A 20538-nucleotide genomic window follows, 5' to 3' on the forward strand; every position below is an offset into this window, starting at 1 on the left:
TTTGTATATATGTATATACATGTTTGTTTCTATTTGCTCTCTATTGTTTGGAAACATTTGCATTTATCCAAATTTAGCCTTCCTAGAGGGCACCTGGCATCTGGGGCAAGAAACACTGAGGAAAACGGCGTCGGCTGATGCCTTTATACCTGCAGAACTGCAGCTATGACGTCGGGTGAAGTGCGACATCAGCCGAGGCCAGACCCAGACTTTGGAATCCGGCCGACCGAAGGGCTGCCTGAGGCCAGGACAACCCATTTGTAAGGACTGCAGATGCATACCTCTCGGACATCTACATTTATGGTAGGTACAAAACTGTACTTTTTTCTTTTGGCTATTACTTCAGCCAGAAGGGTTTCAGAGCTGCAATGGCAGTAGAACCTTTCATTTTTCATTCCAATCGGGTTTCTCTGAGAACTAACCCCTTCATTATGCCCAAGGTGGTTTCCAGTCTGACCCTTAACCAGTCTATTCACCTGCCTACCTTTTTCAATCATTCCCAGAATAAAGGGGAAAGGATTCTGCACACTCTTGATGTGCAGACAACCGAGATTTTACTTAAACAGGACTAAATCCTTTTGAAAATCTGAGCAGATGTTGATTTTGCTCCTGGGGCTCAAGGTAAAGCTATTTCGAAACGAACCCTCTCCAAATGGATTGCTCATTTTATACTCTTATTACATGCAGCATGGGGAGGTTCCCCCTTGGGATATTAGGACCCACTCTACTAGAGTAGCCTCTACCTCTGCAACTTTTCTGAGAGGTGTGCCTACTAAGCACACTCTAGAAGCAGCTACTTGGTCTTCTGTCCATACTTTCACAAAGCGTTGGTCTACCTTTGTTTTCTAAATCCGGGGCTGGTTTTGCCTCTGCAGTTTTGCAGGGCCTTCTTACCAACCCTTAATCTGTGATTCATCCTCCCCCCTTTGTCTTTTTCCTGGGCTTCGGGAATCAACCCATATGTTAGGACTGCAACAGTGAAACACTAAGAACATAGTACAGTTGTGTACACTTAACATAGATGTAGATGTTAGTGTCTTCACTGCTGCAGGCCTGGTTTCCCACCCTCCATTCCCCCTCTTTTCCTAAGGCACAGACTACTTAATTTTATTTTTTGGATGTCATGTTTCCAGGGTGTTTCCTTCCAGGGTTAGCGTTCTTTTGGGGGCTCCTGACAGTTGAGGCAGGAAAAACTGAGGAAATGGCATCTGGTGCCTCCCTTTAGACCTGACGTTCTGACATCAGTTTAACAATCGACTGCAGCAGATGACATATACAAAGGACTCGGGTATTCGGGCCAACAGAGCTACTGGGGGCCGGATAGTCCGTATGTTAGGACTGCAACAGTGGGTATGCTCTAACATCTACATTTATGGTAGGTGTACACAACTTTACTTTTTTCCTGTTTGCGCTCAAACACTTTCATATGAACTTTAAGTCCTCTTTGTGAAAAACACCTTTCTTATTCTTTCCCTTTATCGCACTTACCCAGCTCCTCAAAGCTCTCTAACACTTTTTTATTGTTTTCTTAGTACCATTGTTGGTAGCCCTTTTGGAGGGATTTCTGGCTTCAAAAGATGCCAGAAGTGTGATGGAAAGTTGCCTAATTCTAATGGGGACACATGCTGACTGCTTGGGCCTGGTTTTCAAGAAGACTGCTGTTTGTCATGGTTGTCACCTGGCCCTTGTGTAAAGAAAAAAACAAGTTAATTCTGAAGGGACTTATCTGATTTTGATGAGGCCATCTCTGCTTCCTTAAAGTCTAAAACTGATGTTGCCTCACCTTCCTCGTCCTCCTCATGAAGGATCAAAGAGGAGGAGCCATTCAGTTCAGACAGTTTCACTGGCTTACCACCTGCTAAGTTGACAGACTTCCGAGGTTCTTGTAGTTTCCTCTTAACCGAAAGGAGAATTAATTGAATCTTCAGTGTAGTTGGTGCTGGCTACTGCACCGACTACGTCTACACCTACAGTTATTTCTGACGTGGTACCTTCAGTGCCTCATTTCTATCTGTTTCAGAACCTAAGGAATTTTATTTTAAAGATGGGCACCGAACAAGATGCTCCCCTTCTGTAGACCCTTTCATAGACTGACCTCCAAGTCCTTTCTTTGAAAGACCTAGATCCCTTGTTGGTCTGTTCAGTCAATTCCACCACGAGCATTATGGAGTCTGTTATGAGGTTGGTGGACCAGCACCTGGCGGCAAGGGGGTTAACTTCATCTGTTCCTAGCCTGTCAGGCTCTTGAACCTTCCCTGTCTCCACTGGTTTTTGTTCTTCCACTGATTCCAACTGAGCCTTCATAGTTCCTGGCTCCGGTCCTAGATGTCCTTCAAGGATGCATCTGCAGTCATCACATATGGGTTGTCCTGCCTCAGGCAGCCCTTCGGTCGGCCAGATTCCAAAGTCTGGGTCCGGCGTCGGCTGATGTCGCCCCTTCCCCGACGTCAGAGCGTCTGGGGTATAAAAGCGTCAGCCGACGCCATCTTCCTCAGTCTTTCTTGCCGCGGTGCCCGAAGCAGAAGCAGTTCGCAAGTGCCGGTCGGCCAGCTCCTGTAATTCAGCTATCCGAAGACTTCAAAAGCTAAGTACCCCGTTGGGGACTCTTTATTGCCTCAGCCGATGTCAGATAAAGTTAATTGTTTAACTTGTGGGAAACAAATACCTCATAAGGATTTCCACTCTTACTGTCTTCCCTGCTTAGGCCCAGACCACGACGTCTCTGCTTGTTCAGCCTGCGCTTCCTTCAACCGACGCACTCTTAGACGTCGGTCGGAGTTCGCAGAAGAGTTTTTTTGGGGCTAGTTTTTCATATAAAATGCCGTCGGAAACCCCGACTTCACATTTAACTAAGAAACGGAAAGACAAAGACAGACACACTCGCCCCGCGGTTTTGGCTGAAACTGCATCTAGGCCTACCGCGAGTGTCTCTGTTCTGGATCCAAGGACTCTATCAGCCGAGACAGCCTCAGCCCCGGAGGCTTCTACCGAGTTGGTTACAGAATTGCCTTCAGAAACCGGTGTATTGGAATCTTCCGACACCGTTCCTTTAGACAAAGCTTACACCAGCACATGGTGCAGCCAGGCCTCCTGCATCCATGTCCATTAAGGCCTTCACCAGGGCTAAAGCTGCTAAACACACTAAAGCCATGCCTCCCAGGGTTATTCCTCAGGGACCCTCTTCTAGTTCACAGATTCTAACCTTAGCAGAGGACCTTTTCTCTTTAACCAGGGGCTCAGCCCCATCCGGACAGGGGCTCTCAACCCCCTCTAGACAAAAGGCCCAGGGTAGATCCCCCTGATCCCCTTTCCTCTGAGGAGGCCTCTGATGGCTCGGATCACTCAGACCTTCAGGAGGAGGCTTATTCGGCCTACGAGGATTTGGATGCAGAGGAATCTATCCCCTCATCCTCCCCTCCTGAAGAGCTTTCCTTTGGGGAGACCCTTCATTCTATGAGAGAGCATTTCAAATGGCAGGGCCAGGAATATTCTGACTCCAGGAAAAGACCAAGAACTTTTCATTTACCTCAGCATAGACCTTTGGCTATTCCTCCTGTGTTAAATGTCATTGTGTATTCTGATTCTAGTATGACCCCTAATACTCTGCCTCCGGCCCCTGTTAAGCCCGATGGGTATTACAGGGTCCCGGATACTCATAATTTTCTTTACAAGGCCCACTCTGCTGATCCTGAAACTATTTCACAGGGCCCTAAAGGGGTTGCAGCTGTTACTACTAGGAACCCACTCCCCTCTGCAAAGGAGTCCAGGGCATTAGAAAGATGGGGTAAAAAAGTGTATACTTCTGCCACTCTTGCTATGAGGGCATTAAATTGTCAATTTCATATGATACAGTACCAAGAGTATTTGTTAGAAGAAATGCATAAGAAAGTCTTCTACTGAACCCCTTGACCGTAAATCCCTTCAGGATCTGGTACATAACTCCCAGCAGGTTGGCAACCATTTTTTGCAGTGTGGTTATGATGCATTGGAAGCTTCATGTAGGTCAGCAATGACAGGTGTTGTCATATGTAGGCATGCTTGGCTGAAGGAACAATCTCTGCCAGACCATGTTAAAGCTAAGCTTTTGGATACTCCATTGGAAAAGCAAAAGTTATTTGGTTCCACTGCTCAAGAAGTCCTAAAGAAATTTGAGGAAAAGGCAAAATCTGTACAAACAGTTAAGGATTTTCTTCAAGTTCAACCGCCTCGATTCAGCAGAAATTGGCCTTCCAAGAATTGGTCCTTTCCGGACACAGAAAGGTTTCAAAGGGGCAGGGACAGGCGTGCCAGAGGTAGAGGGCAAGCTAGGGGCTCCTACAGAGGCAGTCAATGGCAGCCTCCAATCCAGACAGGCAGTTCAGGACCTTCAACTGCTGTACAAGGACAAACTCAATGACTTTGCTTTGATTCCGCCAACCAGGACTCAATTAGAAGCACCTTTGGGCGGAAAGCTTTCTTTATTCTCAAAAAATTGGCACAACAATACAAGAGACAAATGGACACTCCAAATAGACAACGGATATGGGTTCCATTTCCACACATTGCCAAAAAGAAAAGGCATGCCAGGTCTGCCACCAAATCGAAGGACAGAGGCTTTGAAACAAATCTCAAACTTACTACAAATGAAAGCCATAGAAAAAGTTCCTCTTTCAGAACAAGGCCAAGGATTTTACTCCAGACTATTCCTTGTTCCAAGAAAAGAACATCAATGGAGACCAATTCTCGACTTGTCTGCACTGAATACTTATCTCACTGTGCCAAAATTCAAAATGCTGACTCTACAGCAACTCCTTCCCATGCTGGGCAAGGGGTCTTGGCTGGTGACTCTAGACCTCAAGGAGGCATACCTGCATGTCCCTATCAGACAAAGTTGCAGAAGACACCTCAGATTTCTTGCAGGGTCAGAGCATTATCAATTCTCAGCATTGCCTTTTGGCTTATCTACTGCACCCAGAGTATTCACGAAATGCCTGGCATCAGTAATAGCACACTGCAGACTTCAGGGGATTCAAATATACCCGTATCTGGACGACTGCCTTATACAAGCGGACAGCCAACAAACTTTGGTAAAGGACTTAAATTATGCCATCAATCTTCTGCAGGCCTTGGGATATACAGTCAACATGCACAAATAAAGTCTTGTTCCATTCCAAAGAATAACCTTTCTGGGTGCGGATCTAGATACAACCACCCAAATGGCTCATCTCACAGAAGAAAAACGGACAACTACCGGATTACTTCAAAAATCTGACAAGACAAACTCAGCTGACTGCAAGGAAAATCCTGCAGGCCCTGGGTTACATGGCATCCTGTATTCTTTTGATTCCACAAGCAAGGCTACATATGAGAAGGCTACAGTGGTACCTAAGGAGTTTATTGACTCAGCACAGTCACAGTTTAGAAACTTTAATCCCACTCATTCCATGCTTTCAAAAGGAATTTCTGTGGTGGGCTCAGGCCAGCCAGTCCAACAGGGGGTTGCCCTTCACAAAGCCAAAAACCTCCCAAAATATAACGGACGCTTCAGACCTAGGTTGGGGAGCGCACATGGAGGGCAGAGGTATCCAAGGACAGTGGTCACGAAAGGAGCTACGCATGCACATAAATCAAAAAGAAATGCTAGCAGTGATGCATGCAGTCTAGGCCTTCAAACTCTTTCTGCATCAAGGCCACCTACTAAGGACAGACAACACCACCCATTCCTATCCTCTTTGCAGACTGGCAATGAATCTATGGGAACTTTCCTTGAAACTCAATATACAGCTACAAGCTCAGTTTGTGCCAGGGAAAGACAATATACTGGCGGACAGCTTAAGCAGAAATATCATGGATGCGCACGAATGGATGCTGCATCCAGACATCTTCCTACAGATAACACAATCTTGGGGGAGGCCGGACATAGATCTATTTGCATCCCCCCACAATCCTCAACTGAAGAAATTCTGCTCAAGGACATACCACCCACAAGCGTGGAAAGTGGACACTCTCTCTTTCAGCTGGAGAAATCTAACAGTGTATGCATTTCCACCTATTCCATTAATGACCAAAGTGCTACTGAAGATCAGGACAGAGCAGCCAAAAGTGATTCTGATAGCTCCGGACTGGCCAAGACAGCACTGGTACCCACTGCTAAGGAGCATGTCACGTACGAAACCATGGCCTCTGCCTCTATGGCCACTTCTACTGACACCGCACAGATACAAAACTCTACATTCCAACCTGAAAACCTTGCAAATAACAGCCTGGAGAATACCTTGACTCCTCAGGATAAGCTATCCCAGAGAGTGAAGGATGTTGTTATGGAAGCTCGCCGCCCTTCCACAAGAAAGACATATTCAGCAAAATGGAAAAGATTTCTCATTTGGAACACCACAAAGGGCCTAGATGCGACAGTGATGAGCATGGCACATATCCTGGAATATTTGGCAGAAATGCTCCACAATGGTCTGTCTTACTCTTCTATTAAAATTCATGCTTCAGCAATTTCAGCAGAGTACAATACTGATCCACCTGTCTTCTCTCATCCTCTCCTAAGACAGTTTCTAAGAGGAATCAAAAACATCAAACCCCCTCGGAAACCACCTCTACCTGCTTGGGACCTTAACTTCGTGTTGGAAAAACTAACACTGCCTCCATTTGAACCAGCAGCATCTGCAGATCTACAGTACCTTTCATGGAAGACTGCCTTCCTGCTGGCCATAACCTCAGCAAGAAGAGTTTCGGAGTTGCAGGCCCTGATGGAAGTACAGCCATTTATTATTTTTCAACAGGACAGAGTTTCTTTGAGAACTAATCCCACATAAAGGTGGTATCCAGGGTTTCATTAAATCAAGCCATTCACCTGCCTACCTTCTTCCCAAATCCACAAAACAAAGGGGAGAAACTGCTGCACACCCTGGACATTCACAGACAGTTGCGCTACTACTTGGACAGAACTAAAGCTTTCAGAAAAGCTGACCAGCTGTTGGTTGCATATGCTGCTGGTACTCAAGGAAAAGCAAATTCCAAACAGACTATTTCAAAATGGATAGGAAATTGCATTCGCTTTTGTTACTCCTTTCATGGAAAGACTGTACCAGCTAACATTAGACCTCATTCTACGAGAGCCACAGCTACCTCCGCAGCCTTCTTAACTCATTCCCCTCCAGTAGGGCTCTTTTGAGTGTGTACCATTAACTCCTAGTGGGCATGGCTTCAGCATTTAAAAATTGATGTAATCACCTTACATTTTTAACAAGTACCCATTGACAGAGGTCGTATATCAATACGATTGTGTTTGCTATTATGTATGCTTCAAGATAAAATTTTCCAATACCTTGTATGTAACATGGTTTTGGAATTATTAATGCAAACATGAACAAGCAATATTTGACGCCTAGAGGAGCAGTAGGGTGTAACTGCAGAAACGCCTGGAGACGTCACTCTGCTGTAATGAGTTGAGGGGTGGCTACCAAGGACATTTTAGCAGCTGCCACATGGAGCTCCGTGCATACATTTGCCAAGCATTACAATTTACCTTTATATTCCAGATCCAGAGCAGGCTTTGCTACGGCTGTCCTGCAGGGTATCTTAGCTACACCATCCTTTTCTTAGTTCCTCTACCCCCAGATTGGCTATAGTATTCTACCCGTATGTGATGACTGCAGATGCATCTTTGACGGACATAGTACAGTTTTGTACCTACCATAAATGTAGATGTCCGATAGGTATGCATCTGCAGTCAGGTTTACCCTCCCTCCCTCCCCTCTGGTATTTCTTGGGTACTTACCCCTCTATTAGCTAGCTGGGGGGGATCTATTGCGGTGTATTTGTTTTGATATAGATATATATATATATATATATATATATATATATATATATATATATATATATATATATATATATATATATATATATATATATATATATATATATATATATATAATGTTTGGATTTTATTGCATTTTTCCAAATTTAGCCTTCCTTAGAGGGCACTTGGCATCTGGGGCAAGAAACTGAGGAAGATGGCGTCGGCTGACGCTTTTATACCCCAGACGCTCTGATGTCTGGGAAGGGGCGACATCAGCAAACGCCGGACCCAGACTTTGGAATCCGGCCGACCGAAGGGCTGCCTGAGGCAGGACAACCCATATGTGATGACTGCAGATGCATACCTATCGGACATCTACATTTATGGTAGGTACAAAACTGTACTTTTCTATGGTATTGTTGCAGTTAGATTATCTCCAGCACCGGTTACTACCCTGACCTCTTCAGTTCTGTCAGATATGGCAACCTCTTGCAGTTGAAGCTTCATGGTCAGGGTGGTATGGATCCACTCTAGTGTTGGAGCCATCCATACTCCTCGGGGCATCAGCACATGTGAGCTTGACTTCAGCTTTGGGGCCTGCTTCCTTGGTGAGTGGTGTGACAATGGTTCTGAGGGAGTCTGTTCTGGGCTCCCATTCCTCTATGGAGGGGCCTGCTTTCCAGGCCATGGAGAGGGCATTGTCCTCTGTGGATTTGCAGTTGATGCCAGTTTTGTAGAGCCAACATCCCTGGTCCGTCCCCTTGCCCAGAGCTTCCACTAGCCTCTGACCTGGGACAGCGGGCACAGAATCCTCTGGATTCAATTGTGATGGTTATGCCTTCAGCCATTTCTCCGGCGAGTCCCACTGAGGAGGTGCTGCTGAAAGTGCAAGAGGAAGCACTTGGACTCCTTTGTAGAGTCTTAACACAGAAGATACTGATTTTGATGAAGGGGAAGGCTCCCCAAGGTCACTCCTGGAAGATGTCTCATTTGGAGACATTAGAGATCTTGAAGCCTAATAGGATCCCAGACATTCCACCCAGTCTCGGGGATGCAGCAGTCTTAGAAATTCAAAAACTGCTTGACAGATTCATCCAAGCAATCCCACCAGACCAAATAGGATCCGCTGTTTACTCAGGATTTTTTTTAGTGCTAAAGAAAACAGGACTGGAAACCATTTTTGGATCTCAATGTGATAAGTCAGTTCAAACAGAATTCTGGATGGTTATGGTTCAGTCTATACTTGCTTTCTTAAGAAAAGACAATTAGATATGCTCAGTAGATCTTCAGGATCCATATTGCCACATAAAAATGGACAAGTACTCCAGAAGATTCCTGCACTTCCATCTAGAAGCCAGTCATCAGTTCAGCCCCCAGGGTCCTCACCAAGTGCAAGACAGTGGTAGCAGCTCCCTTCAGACTGCAAGGATTCCACATGTTTCCATATTTAGACAAATGGCTCCATTACCGCACCTACCAGTCTACTTTTGCAGGCAAGGGACTACTTTCTTCAAAATTGTATGTCGCTGGGGAGCAATGTAAACTACAAAAAATCCCATCTAGAGCTAACAACAGTTGGGATTTATAGGACCAGTACTAAATGCATGCACCAGTATCGCATCTCTTCCCGCAGAAAGACTTCAAAGAATAAAAGTGGAGGCAGACAGATTATCGCAGCAAAACGGTGACTGCAAGACTGTTATAAACTCTAGGATCAGTGGCAGACTGCCGCTTTAGTTCCCTGGCGAGATTTCACATGCGAATCTTAGTATGGCTCTTGGCATCACAATGGTCTCTGACTCGGCCAATGTCCCATCAGGTATTATTACTGTATGCAAGAAAGACCTGAGTTGGTGGATTCAGTCAGGCGAAAGTTTGTCAGGCCAACCCTTTGTCCCTCCTCGACCCCAGGCCATAGTGACCATAGGTGTCCCAGATATTGGGGGGACATTGTCTGGAAAACTGTCCAAGGCACTTGGTCCCAGATGGAGACCAATTTGCAAATCAGTGTTTTAGAGATGAGGGCAGTGCTCTTAATGTTGCAAGCATTCCAAGAAAACCCTTCCCTTGGGAACGGTTGCTGTTCAAACAAAACATGTCAGTGGTTTGGCATATCCCCAGGCAAGAGGGAACCAGATCTTACCCTCTTTGTCGAGAAGCACTTGGAGTATGGCAATGGGCAATTTCATCCAACCACAGTCTAATTGCAATGCATTTTTTGGCAAGCCCCAGTGTGATTGTGGACAAATTGAGCAGAAGCATCCTAATGCCTCATGAGTGGTGTCTCAGTCCTGTGGTGACGGAAAGGATATTCTGTCATTGGGGCCAGCCCTGCTGCAGTCTCTTTGCATCCCCTCTCAAGTGCAGCAGCTACTTTCCCCTATTACCAAAGTAATTCTCAGTCGCATTCTGGCCTCTGCAAATATGGTTTCCCTTTCTTTGGCCTCTCCTAATTTAGAAGCATTGGACCCTGGTTCCATCTCCAGACCTCTTGTCCCCTCCAGAGGGATTTGTTCATCTGAATCTTTATCTCAAGTTCACTGCGTGCCTTCTCCAGTTCCAGTGATTGCCAAGCATAATAGTCTTTCGGCCTCAGTCCAACAAATCGTTCTAGCCTCCCATAAACCTTCGACTAGAAGACTAACAGTGAATGGCAAAAATTTTCAAAATGGGCTAGAGAGAAGAATTGCGACCCATTTTCTGGACTAGTTAAGGTCTTAGAATTCTTGGCTTCGCTTTTCGATGCAGGAGCATCCTCCTAGACTGTACGAGTGCATCTGGCTGCAGTTTAACTTTCATGATGGTTTAAATGATGCAGCTGTAATATCCCACAAACTTTGCAAAGCTTTTCTGAAAGGGACCCTAATACTCAAACCCCCATATAAGGAGCCTTCACCTTGGGACTTTAATCTGGTGTTATATTCATTAGTTCCTTCCCCATTTGTGCCATCTGCAAATTGTGATTTTGAAGTACTTCTCTTGGAAAACCTTATTTTTGGTTGCAGTTACTTCTGCCAGGAGAATTTCAGAACTACTTTCAAGCCTCCTTACCTAACCTTCTATAAAAACAGGGTGACCTTGTGAACTAACATCCTTTCATCCAAAATTAGTTTTGAGACGTATCAACCAGATGATGCAACTTCCCATATTTTTCCCCAATTTTTCAAACAGGTGAATATTGTCTACATTTACTAGATGTTCATAAACTGTTCTGTTTTTACCTTCACAGAATAAAAGAATTCAAAAAGTCTGACTAGTTTCCTTTTCTTCAACTACTTTGGGTAAATCACTCTCTAAGGTCACTCTGGCTAAATGGCTAAAAGATTGTATAGCCTTCATTTATACTGAAAGGAAATTACAGCTACCAGGCCCTATAAAAGCACATTCTACAAAAGCAGTTGCCGCTTCTACAGACTGTGCAGCGGCTACTTGCCCATCCCCACATACGTTTATTACTCATTATAAGCTGGATCTGGTCTCTAGGGGCTGAGCATCATTTGGTTTAGTGGTGCTCAGGAATATACTTCCATGAGACTTCCCAAGATTTGGGTAACTGGGGATTCTGTCCCACATTCGAGGAATAAGTGAAGATTGACAATATCAGGTAAAGAAGTTATGGCTTACCATAACGTTCCATCTGTGTTGTCGATATTCACTTATCCTTGATATTCCCACCCACCTTCCCTCTGCCTTTCAGGCTTCTTGGTAGAATGGATCTATCCCAAAAAGATTAGATTCTCTTTTTTATGAATACAGATATGGTCTCTGATCTGTTATTTCCTGTCTTGTCACTATCTAGTGCAAACTCAGAGATAATTTTGAGAGGTGCATTATGGGTAAAGCTAAGCTCGAGTGGGTGGCACAAGCTGGAATAATGTGTTCCGAGCTGCGAAGCTGAATCCATAGTCTAGGATAAGTGGAGATCGACAACACAGATGGAACGTTATAAGACATAACTTTTCTTGTTAACCTCCTCCCACACAAAAAGGCGGCCTGTTTGCATAGGAGATGGTCTGACTTGAGCATGTACATTTTGATTTTGTTTACTTTGTTAGAAAATGGAAAATAGATTAATATTCAGGGTATTCTACAAGGGTGGTGATGGTATTAGCTAGGCAAAGTTTTGTTCACCTAGCTTAAGTCCTAGATGTTAAAGACCATTCTCTGAGCATGTAGTCCTCAACCCCCCCCCCCCCCATTTTTGTACATGGGGTCAGCTGTGTCGCCATCTCTATTCAGTGCCGAACAAGGCCTGACTAATGCATCCACCTCTTCCCTGGATGCCCTCATTTCCTCTTACCTTCATGTCCACCCCAAATCTTCACCAGATTATCCTCCACTTTTCTACACATGTGCCCAAGCCACTGCAGTTTGTCGTTTGTTTTCTGTAAATAGATCTACCTTGGCTTCTGGTGCCATTCAACTCCACCTATTTTCTCCTTTTGAGGTGCTAAAGCCCCAAGTAATTCCTTGAAGTTTTGTGCTTTCTCTCCAGTTGACTACCAGGTCTGCAGCCTGTTCTGTGTTGACCTTAGAGCCTTCTCTGACCCTTGCTTGTAGCTGATTGTGACAAACTGTGTTTTGTGCTCTGGGATAGCCTTCAGTGAGTTTGACTTTGTAATTACGGATTCTGCTCCATTGCCCTTTCCTTGCTAGGAGGAAGTCTACCTGAGTTGCATGGTGGGGACTCCATGTGATTTTTGTGACGGTCTCACTTTCTGAACCACATGTTTGCTATTGTCAAGCTATTTGCCAGACAAGTCTAGAATGGCCTCTCTTCCTGTTGCCCTCCCAGGTAGTCCTTGTATCCTTTTCTGTCTGTCCCGATATGTGCATTCGTCGCCCATTATTAGCACCTGTTTATGTTGTCCTGCTTTATCTGGTAGGTCCTGCAGCTGCAGTCTGAATGCACTCTCTTCCTCACTAGCACAAACTTGCTGTTGGGGCATAGGTTGTGATAATGGCTAGGCTGAGATTATGAATACTGCCTTATTAGGCTGGAGTCAGATTGCCATGAGTCTGTCACTAAATCTGATGACATCCCTTACTGCTTTCTGGAGCCTCTCCCTCACCACAATTCCCACAGCATTTCTAGCATGTCCTCCTCCTGAGTAGTGGACTCTGGATCTCAAGCTTGCTGCACTGTCCCTCCATCTTGTCTTCTGGTTACATAGGATGTCCATACTTCTCCTTACCATCATGTCATCTGCTTTCACACTCCGTCCTGTCAGTTAACCTACATTGAGTACAGCAATTCTTTGGCAGGTTGATAGGTTTTATGTTAAGCTTTTGCTCAGCAGAGTTATCCCAGCTAACCCAAGCTAGGCAACTGGACACTGTCCAACCAGTAGCTTATTGACCCAGAGCTGCTGGACTTTATGATGGGTGCCAGTAGGGGTACATACTCCCCGCCCACCATGGCTCCCTGGTGTAGGTCATAATAGGCTGGGTCCTTAACCCAGTTGTCACTGGCAAATATCTATGCCCTGTTAGGTGATTTGGTTGTGAAGACTGTCCCCAGAGTCATATTTTGCAGTGTCAAGTGGCTAGCCCTGCCATTTTGCGCAGTGTGATCTGTGTTCTGTTATGAGGCTAATGCCCACCACAATAGGTGCCTAGAGTGATTGGTCTGTACAGCTGTTCCCTTTGTAGGGCACCATAAAGTGACTCTGCTGCTGCTGACAGTTCCATTCTTTGAGTGAGGTGAAAACGCACACTTTTTTGAAAATGGGAAGAACCCCACAGACAATGCGAGTACATGCAAACTCCAAACAGGCATTGGCTGAAAGTTGGGATTGAACCTTGTGATCGGGAGATGATCATAACTATTATGCCAACTGGTCCCAGTCAATCCAAGTACTTTAGTGGTACAAATATTTAGTTTTCCTTTTCATAGGTGTGCTGTTGGTAGAAAAGTCTGTCAGCGCAGACATATGTAGTGCTTTTACAGGAGTGGTAGATGAAATGCACCTTTTACAGGTACTATATCTGTAGAGTTTATCAAACTTGCCTTAAAAGGCCATAAGCAGCATCTCAGTTTCTCTTTCTGATAAATATCTTTATCTGTCATTTAGTCTGGGCAGTAGTCTTTCACTTAAAACTCTTCTCTGTCAGAATTCCCTTGTCCTAAAACCAAGGATAAAATGTTTTTTTTTTTTTTCTCACTTGTCAGTTCTTTATTGCATCAGTGTCCAGCTTGGGTAAACCTGTAATAAGTGTGTAAGGGTGACCAGTGCATTGTTTCATTTAGTCAAACTTCCATTTTTAGTGGGTGAAGTCCATACAGGGGCTTTGTCTGCCTTAGAGATGTCTAGGCCAGCTGTGGCTAGATCTGTCCCCTCTTTCCATTGCTGCCTTCAGAACAAGACCGGTAGGAAGCAGTCATATTGAGACCTCTGTGCAGGAAGTCTGGTGCTCCTGTCCTGTTCCATTTCTCTGCTTGGAATTCCAACATATATGACTTGTGGATAAACAGCAGTGTCTAGAGGGGAGAAGATTCCCACTGAAGCAGTCCCGGTTTCCATTTTCTTTGTCCGAAGTCCAACCCTTTCAGAAAAATTCCAAAAGGCAGCAGGTATCGACTATCCTGTTAAAAGTAACCATTCAGTAGGTTCCATCAGAAAAGGTTTAAAATATTCCGGTTTTCTTGTGCCGAAGATGACAGTACCTGGGAGCAATTGTAGCCTTAAGCAGCCTAAACACCTTTATTTGGATGATCACTGTGCATTTGCTGATCTCAATACTGTAAGTGAGACTTGATTACATCTTTGGACTCCCTTGTGCTTGTTTGAACATCAGAATCACTAGAGAGGTTCTTACACTTGTCAGGGGCCAGTCCTTTTAGTTCTGGACACTCCCTTTTCGTGTCACTTTCAGCCCAAGCATAGTCACTGCAGGTAGCAGAGATCTTTCCTATCTGGGTGGCAGGTTCTTAACTGCTCCATTTCAGGCGGTGACTCCCTCTGGAGATTTAGTTCACTCGCTCAGTATCATATGGAGTCTTACATTCTGTTTGCCCATCTGAAGCACTGACATTTGTCTGTTGCCATCTGCATGTGATATAGTGCTATGTATGTCTGGTACACAAATGGATTTTCTTGCAAACACAGGGTTCCAAAGTTTGTGTATGTTAAACCACAAGGCTGTAGAGCATACGACTGCAGTCATCCTAGTTTATAACTTGATGCTTAACCTCCCTACATATATCACTTGAAGGTTTTATTGAACAGTCTGGGTCCAGTGGGGTTGGAGTTCAGACCAGAACAGTGTGTGATCATGGTATCTAAAAATCACTTTTGTTGGTGGAGGGTCAGTGTCTCACCTTTGAAACAATTTGTTGTAATAAAATTGACGTCTTATGTCAGTACAGACATGTCTCACCTGAGGTGGGGGAAAAGGAAAACCGTATTAACAGCCAGAAACTGTTCAAGGTGTCTGGATGTCTTTTGAATCAGATTTGCACATCATCCTTTTAAGTGTCAGTGATCCTGACACTGCTGAATTTTAGGACTCCTTTATCAGAATGGTTGCCATCCACTCAAAAATAAATTGGCAGTGGCTTGGAGTAGTAATAAGTACAGTAGGTTTGCGAGTGATCTGATCTTACCTTCCATGCCAAGGATTTACTAAAGGCTGATATTGGACATCCAGTCCAGCTGTTTTCTGTTAGCCAGTCATATTTCTGGAGATGCTAGTTCCTTTGCTTCCAGACAGTCTCCGCTTTTTAAAGCTCCGGGAGTGGTGTCTAAGCCTCTCTGAACCACAAGCTGTTTAGTTTATGGAACAAACTTCATTGTAACCTGTTTGCATTGCAGCAAGTTTTCTTCAGCTTCTGTTGAAAGTATAACCAGGGATACCTTTGTCTACTTGTGGCCCCCTGGACTTCATTTACACTTTTTCCTTATATGCAGTGGTGATCATCTTTCATAAAGCCAGGTTGCACAAGATAGATGTCCTTTTCATAACCCCTTATTGGCACTGACAAACATTTTCCATTTCTGCCCAAACTTGTGGAGAAGCCTTAAACATCCCAGCAAAGACTGCGCAAGTGGTGTAGTAGGATAAAGCCCTGACTAGTACCATAGCTGGCCTAAGCTCGACCTCTGGCTGGGAAGTTTGACAGCTCTGGTAGGAAGCTTGGTTCCTCCATCCTGGGAGGAGAGTGATAGTTCCCACCCAGCTCATGCTATTACTCTAAGGCCTCTGCTGGAGTGCAGAGGCCTCTCATGATGCAAGAAGCTGATGCTAGTAAGATTTGGGCTTGGGCCGTCCAAGCAGGTGCTGCTAGCTTCTATCAGTGTACAAAAGAGCGTGTTTGCATGGGCAAGGTGGTATAGACACCCCTTGTGGTGACACAGGTGCTTACCTCATCCCAGGTGGAAGAATTGATCCATAAAGCTTGTGGGGGGAGGCTTTCATGGCTGCCTTACTGGCAAGAGTACAAGGTGGCATCCTGTTGGTGTATTGCCTTATCAAGGGGAGACTTGATGGTCAGCAGGCACAAGGGCTAAAATGATATTGAAAAGTTAACCCCACCCCTCAACAAATCTCGCCCAAACATTCACTTCCTCAGGTTCACAGCCTTGGCTTCTTGAGATGCAGTAGTAACCAGCAGCACAATAGTGCAAATCATCTTGAGTACCTGAAGATGTGCAAAGACAAGTGGTCTAATTTCTCATTGTGGCCAATGAGTAGAAATGTCAACACCTTTACAGCTCATCTTCCTTCTGTACTGGATACTGTTAGATTAGGGTCTGAACTGTTCTGTCAATCTGTCTTGCAACCATTTTGAATTTCCTTGTGTGATGATGGTCTTCCTTATCACCCAGGGTATGTCAAGACTTTCCAAATACCTTTCTTTTGACTTCCCTTACAGCATTTCTTATTCTCTTGGAACTTTTACTTTTGTGCTGAAGAAGCTCACTTTACAACCATACCAGTGCCTGCAGTTTCAGCAGGGTTGAAGTACCTGTCCTGTAAGACACAATTCCTAGTGGCAGTCTTATCTGCCAGAATCATTTCTGAGGTGTGTGCCCTTTCTTTTGATGCTTAATTTCAGTATTCTATAAGGACAAAGCCACTCTGAAAACTAAACCCGATTTCATGTCTGAAGCGGTCAGAGACAAACTTCCTAGAGTGTTTTACTTCCTAGAGTGTTTTAATAAAGGATTATGTGGATGCGCGCTAGCAACTCAGATTTTATGTTGGGGCAAAGATTATCCACAGAGAGCCAATTTGTATTCGAGGACGATAAGGCCCAAAATACCCAAGGTTACTCTTAAGTCGGTCTTTTATAGAGTTGTCACAAAGTGTAAGGCATACCTCTCAACTGTCCCAGATTGAATGAAATTTTTAGCTCCATTCCTCTTAATCTCTTGTAAAACTGGTGACAGTTTGGAGAAAAAGTGGTGATGACAGTAATTAGAATACTTTTATTTCAGAAAATAAGATATTAATTCACGTTTCTTAATCTGTCAGTGCCTTAGTTAAGTGTCCCTGATTTAGTTGAGAGGAGTTGTGCATGAAGTCTCTTTCCATAACTGTGATAAATTCTTCTACAATATTTGCTGTATCTGTCATTTGTCTTTCAGGAATGCTTGCTTGTGCACTAGCTACTTGTTCCCTCAGCTTGCTCCAGTTTCAGCTGGCTGTGATGTCCAGGTCTTCATTTTGAGCCATTTCTGAAATTTTCCCATGGCAGTGTCTGCCCAAAAGTATTTGCTTAGGATTCTGTCTTCCTATTGGTGGGTAGATAACTTTTTTTTTTGTTTTACTTAAGAGGCTATGTACGTATTCTGAGACAGGTCCATTCTTCATGACACACCCAGCCACCTTTCCCACTTGTGGTAAAAGTAGCTTAGAATTTCTTCCTTCTGTCCTCAGATGAAGTATGAGAGTGTAAGCAGCCTTGAAAAGTTTTGTCAGCTTGCTTGTCCTAGTGCTTGAAGTATTAGTCTTGCTGTAGAAGAGGATAGACCTGACTTTTACAAATTTGTAGTTCAGGTAAGTTCAGAACTGTAATTTACGTACTTTTATTAAGGAGAATACAACAGATGTTTAGTATTGTAAGCAAGTTAGCTTCTCCCTAGTTCCTTTTGAGTTTTGCCACTTAATTGATCAGGAGCGCAACACAATGCCTTCCTAAGATTATGCAGTACTTGCTTATATCTACTATGTTCCAAGCTTGTTCTACTACAGCCCATGTCACATTGAGTGTTCCCAGAGTTGGTCATGACTTTCCCTTGTGTAAGACTTCAAGGAGTGAGTTTGACTGCCTTGTTAAGGTACTCGTTACATTGTAGGATTTAAAGCGAGTCCTCCCTGTTGTGTACTGGGTCAGTGACTTGAGGACCTTATTACATGCAAAATTTATCTGTGGTCTTAAATCTTACGAGGTGCTCTCGAGACTACATTGATTGCAGCTGAGAAAACAGTCAAAGATAATTCAGGTAAATGGAGAGAAATGTAGCAAGTAATGACATCTGTAGCTACTTCTGTATGTAGTCTTGCTGCCTTTAAGGAAGTAGTATTTAATTGAAAGAAAATTTATAATCTTGTCATTCAGCTCATAAAACTGACTTGCTCTTTTCTCTGCAGGAGAAAAACCTCATCAGTGCAGTGTTTGTTGGCGTTCCTTCTCTCTACGAGACTATCTCCTGAAGCACATGGTGACACATACGGGGGTGCGTGCCTTTCAATGTTCCATATGCAACAAGCGATTCACTCAAAAGAGCTCCCTCAATGTTCACATGCGCACCCATCGCCCTGAGCGTTTCCAGTGCAGTATTTGCAACAAGCATTTCTCTCATCGTACACTGCTTGAGCGGCACATGACAACACACACAGTGGTCAACAGTGTAACTGCAGGAAATCCACAAGAACTTAGTTCAGGAAGTGAAGTAAAAAGTTTACAACAGTTCCCAGAGCAAAGTGGAAATGGGTTGTTGTTATGAGCGAGTGAGAAAAAAGTTCCCTGAATTCATCAGAATACAGATGTATGGGAGTAGAATGTCATGAGGAAAACCTGTATAGGCGATGTCCTGTGTTTAAGTGCATGTACTGTACGGTTTGCATAAAAACCATGGTTTTAGGAACTTTACCGTTTCAACACCGTATGTGAAAGATGGTGTCCTTCCAGTTATTGGAGGCTTGAAAAACATTTCAAGAGAAATTTAGGTTGCTGTATCTATTGACTGATGTATACAAATATATGCACTGTGACAAGATTTTAGTTATACAAAAATTTTTTTACTTTTTTAAAACTGCATCTTGTACTAGAATGCAGCAGTCATCTTCCACATGGTTCATTGATGGATAAGTATGTTTTAAAAACATGTTTGTAATTTAAACCTTTAGCCACTGTGGGGGGTTAGCATTTCATTTTCCTAATGCTGCAGAGCTGATTTTAATACAGAACTGTAAACTTGCCACAGTTGCACTATAACTTTTGTTAATGACAGTTATGCACGCTTGCTGTCATTAATTTGACACATTTCTCCCCAACTTATCTGCCTATACCTTGTATGTAAGGGAAAGGGCAACGTGTGTTCACTAAATCACAGCATTGCTTCTTGTAAGAAGCTACTTTCTACTGTATTTTACTGTATTTATAAATGGCTTAACTGTTAATTTTTTTAAGTGACCGTCTGTCCACCTGAAGACGTAAAAAAAATCAGTTTTAAAAATCCATTTCATTATGACTGTTTCAGAATAACATGTAGTAATTCAATTTTTTAATCTGGATAGATGCAGTGTAACCAAAATTCTTGCTTTAGGATTACCAGTAAAAGATGCACAGTGTATTGCGATAGGTAAGTTTATTTTAAAAGATCATAAAAGGAACACAGCCTTTTACGATAAGGAAAATGTTAAGTAAAAGCACTACAAATTAATACATGCATGATATTTGGCTACCTATTTTCCTAGCTATTTTGAAGCGTGCCATGCTTGGCTCCACTATGTGCATACGTTGTGTAGTTAGCCCGCAGGGAAGTATGCTTCACATGTCTCTTCCCCATATTAATTAGGAGCGAGATCCAGACTTCAATTTTAATCATGTCAGATGTTGAAATCGAAAGGGTTTTTGTAGATGGCCCTTTTATTCCATTCCTTATCGGGTCAGTTTTTAGAGTATGCATATCTACCCTAGCATTTCTCCATTCTTCTAGCATATGATTTCATCATTGCCTTAAGAGCATTTTGAATTCCTAGAAATTTAACTAGAATAATTAGTGGCAGAGAGCAGGTTTGGTGTACATCTGAAAAATGGATCGCTTCAAGAAAAATCTTACCTACACCTGTATTAATTTCCAATTTTTCCTTAAGTAATAGTTTTAAGTCTGTGGTCGTAGTTAATGGGAATATGTTGCTGTACCAAAATACTTGTAATTCATTTAAAAATGATCAAATCCTGTGAAAGCTTATGATTGTGCAGCTTGATAGTGTAAAGTAAGCCAATGGAAAACTGCAGGGTTGAAATGTGTGGCTATTACAGGTTGGTGCTGGATTACTCCGTTGTGCCCGGTTTATGTTGCTGCCACATAATACTTCATAGGCATCGTTTACTTTTGTATCTTGATTTGTGCAGTAAAGGAGGAAATGGTGTACCTTTCTAGATGGATGTAGATGGAAAGCTAGTCTGTCCTATGGCTGCTTTTTTGCACACTAATACCATAGATTTGTCTTGAGTCTGCTGTAAATTTGTTAATTTTCTAGTCTTTAAGTTTGGGGCTGTATAACCTGTATACTGT

General features: G+C 43.6%; 1 protein-coding gene across 2 annotated transcripts in view; it reads left to right on the forward strand.

The window, feature by feature from the left end:
• The window catches only part of ZBTB45 (zinc finger and BTB domain containing 45), a 451816-nt gene extending 432399 nt beyond the window's left edge, over positions 1–19417 (forward strand). For both annotated transcript variants that reach the window (XM_044059605.1, XM_044059606.1), the window contains exon 3: positions 18386–19417. In XM_044059605.1, the coding sequence (XP_043915540.1) occupies positions 18386–18741 (356 nt within the window). In that variant the 3' untranslated portion in view covers positions 18742–19417. The remainder of the gene's footprint in view (positions 1–18385) is intronic.
• The last annotated feature ends 1121 nt before the right edge of the window (positions 19418–20538 follow it).

The sequence above is a fragment of the Protopterus annectens genome, chromosome 17.part0 (genome assembly GCF_019279795.1).
Source record: "Protopterus annectens isolate FY-2018-M chromosome 17.part0, PAN1.0, whole genome shotgun sequence".
Taxonomy (NCBI): Eukaryota; Metazoa; Chordata; order Ceratodontiformes; family Protopteridae; genus Protopterus; species Protopterus annectens.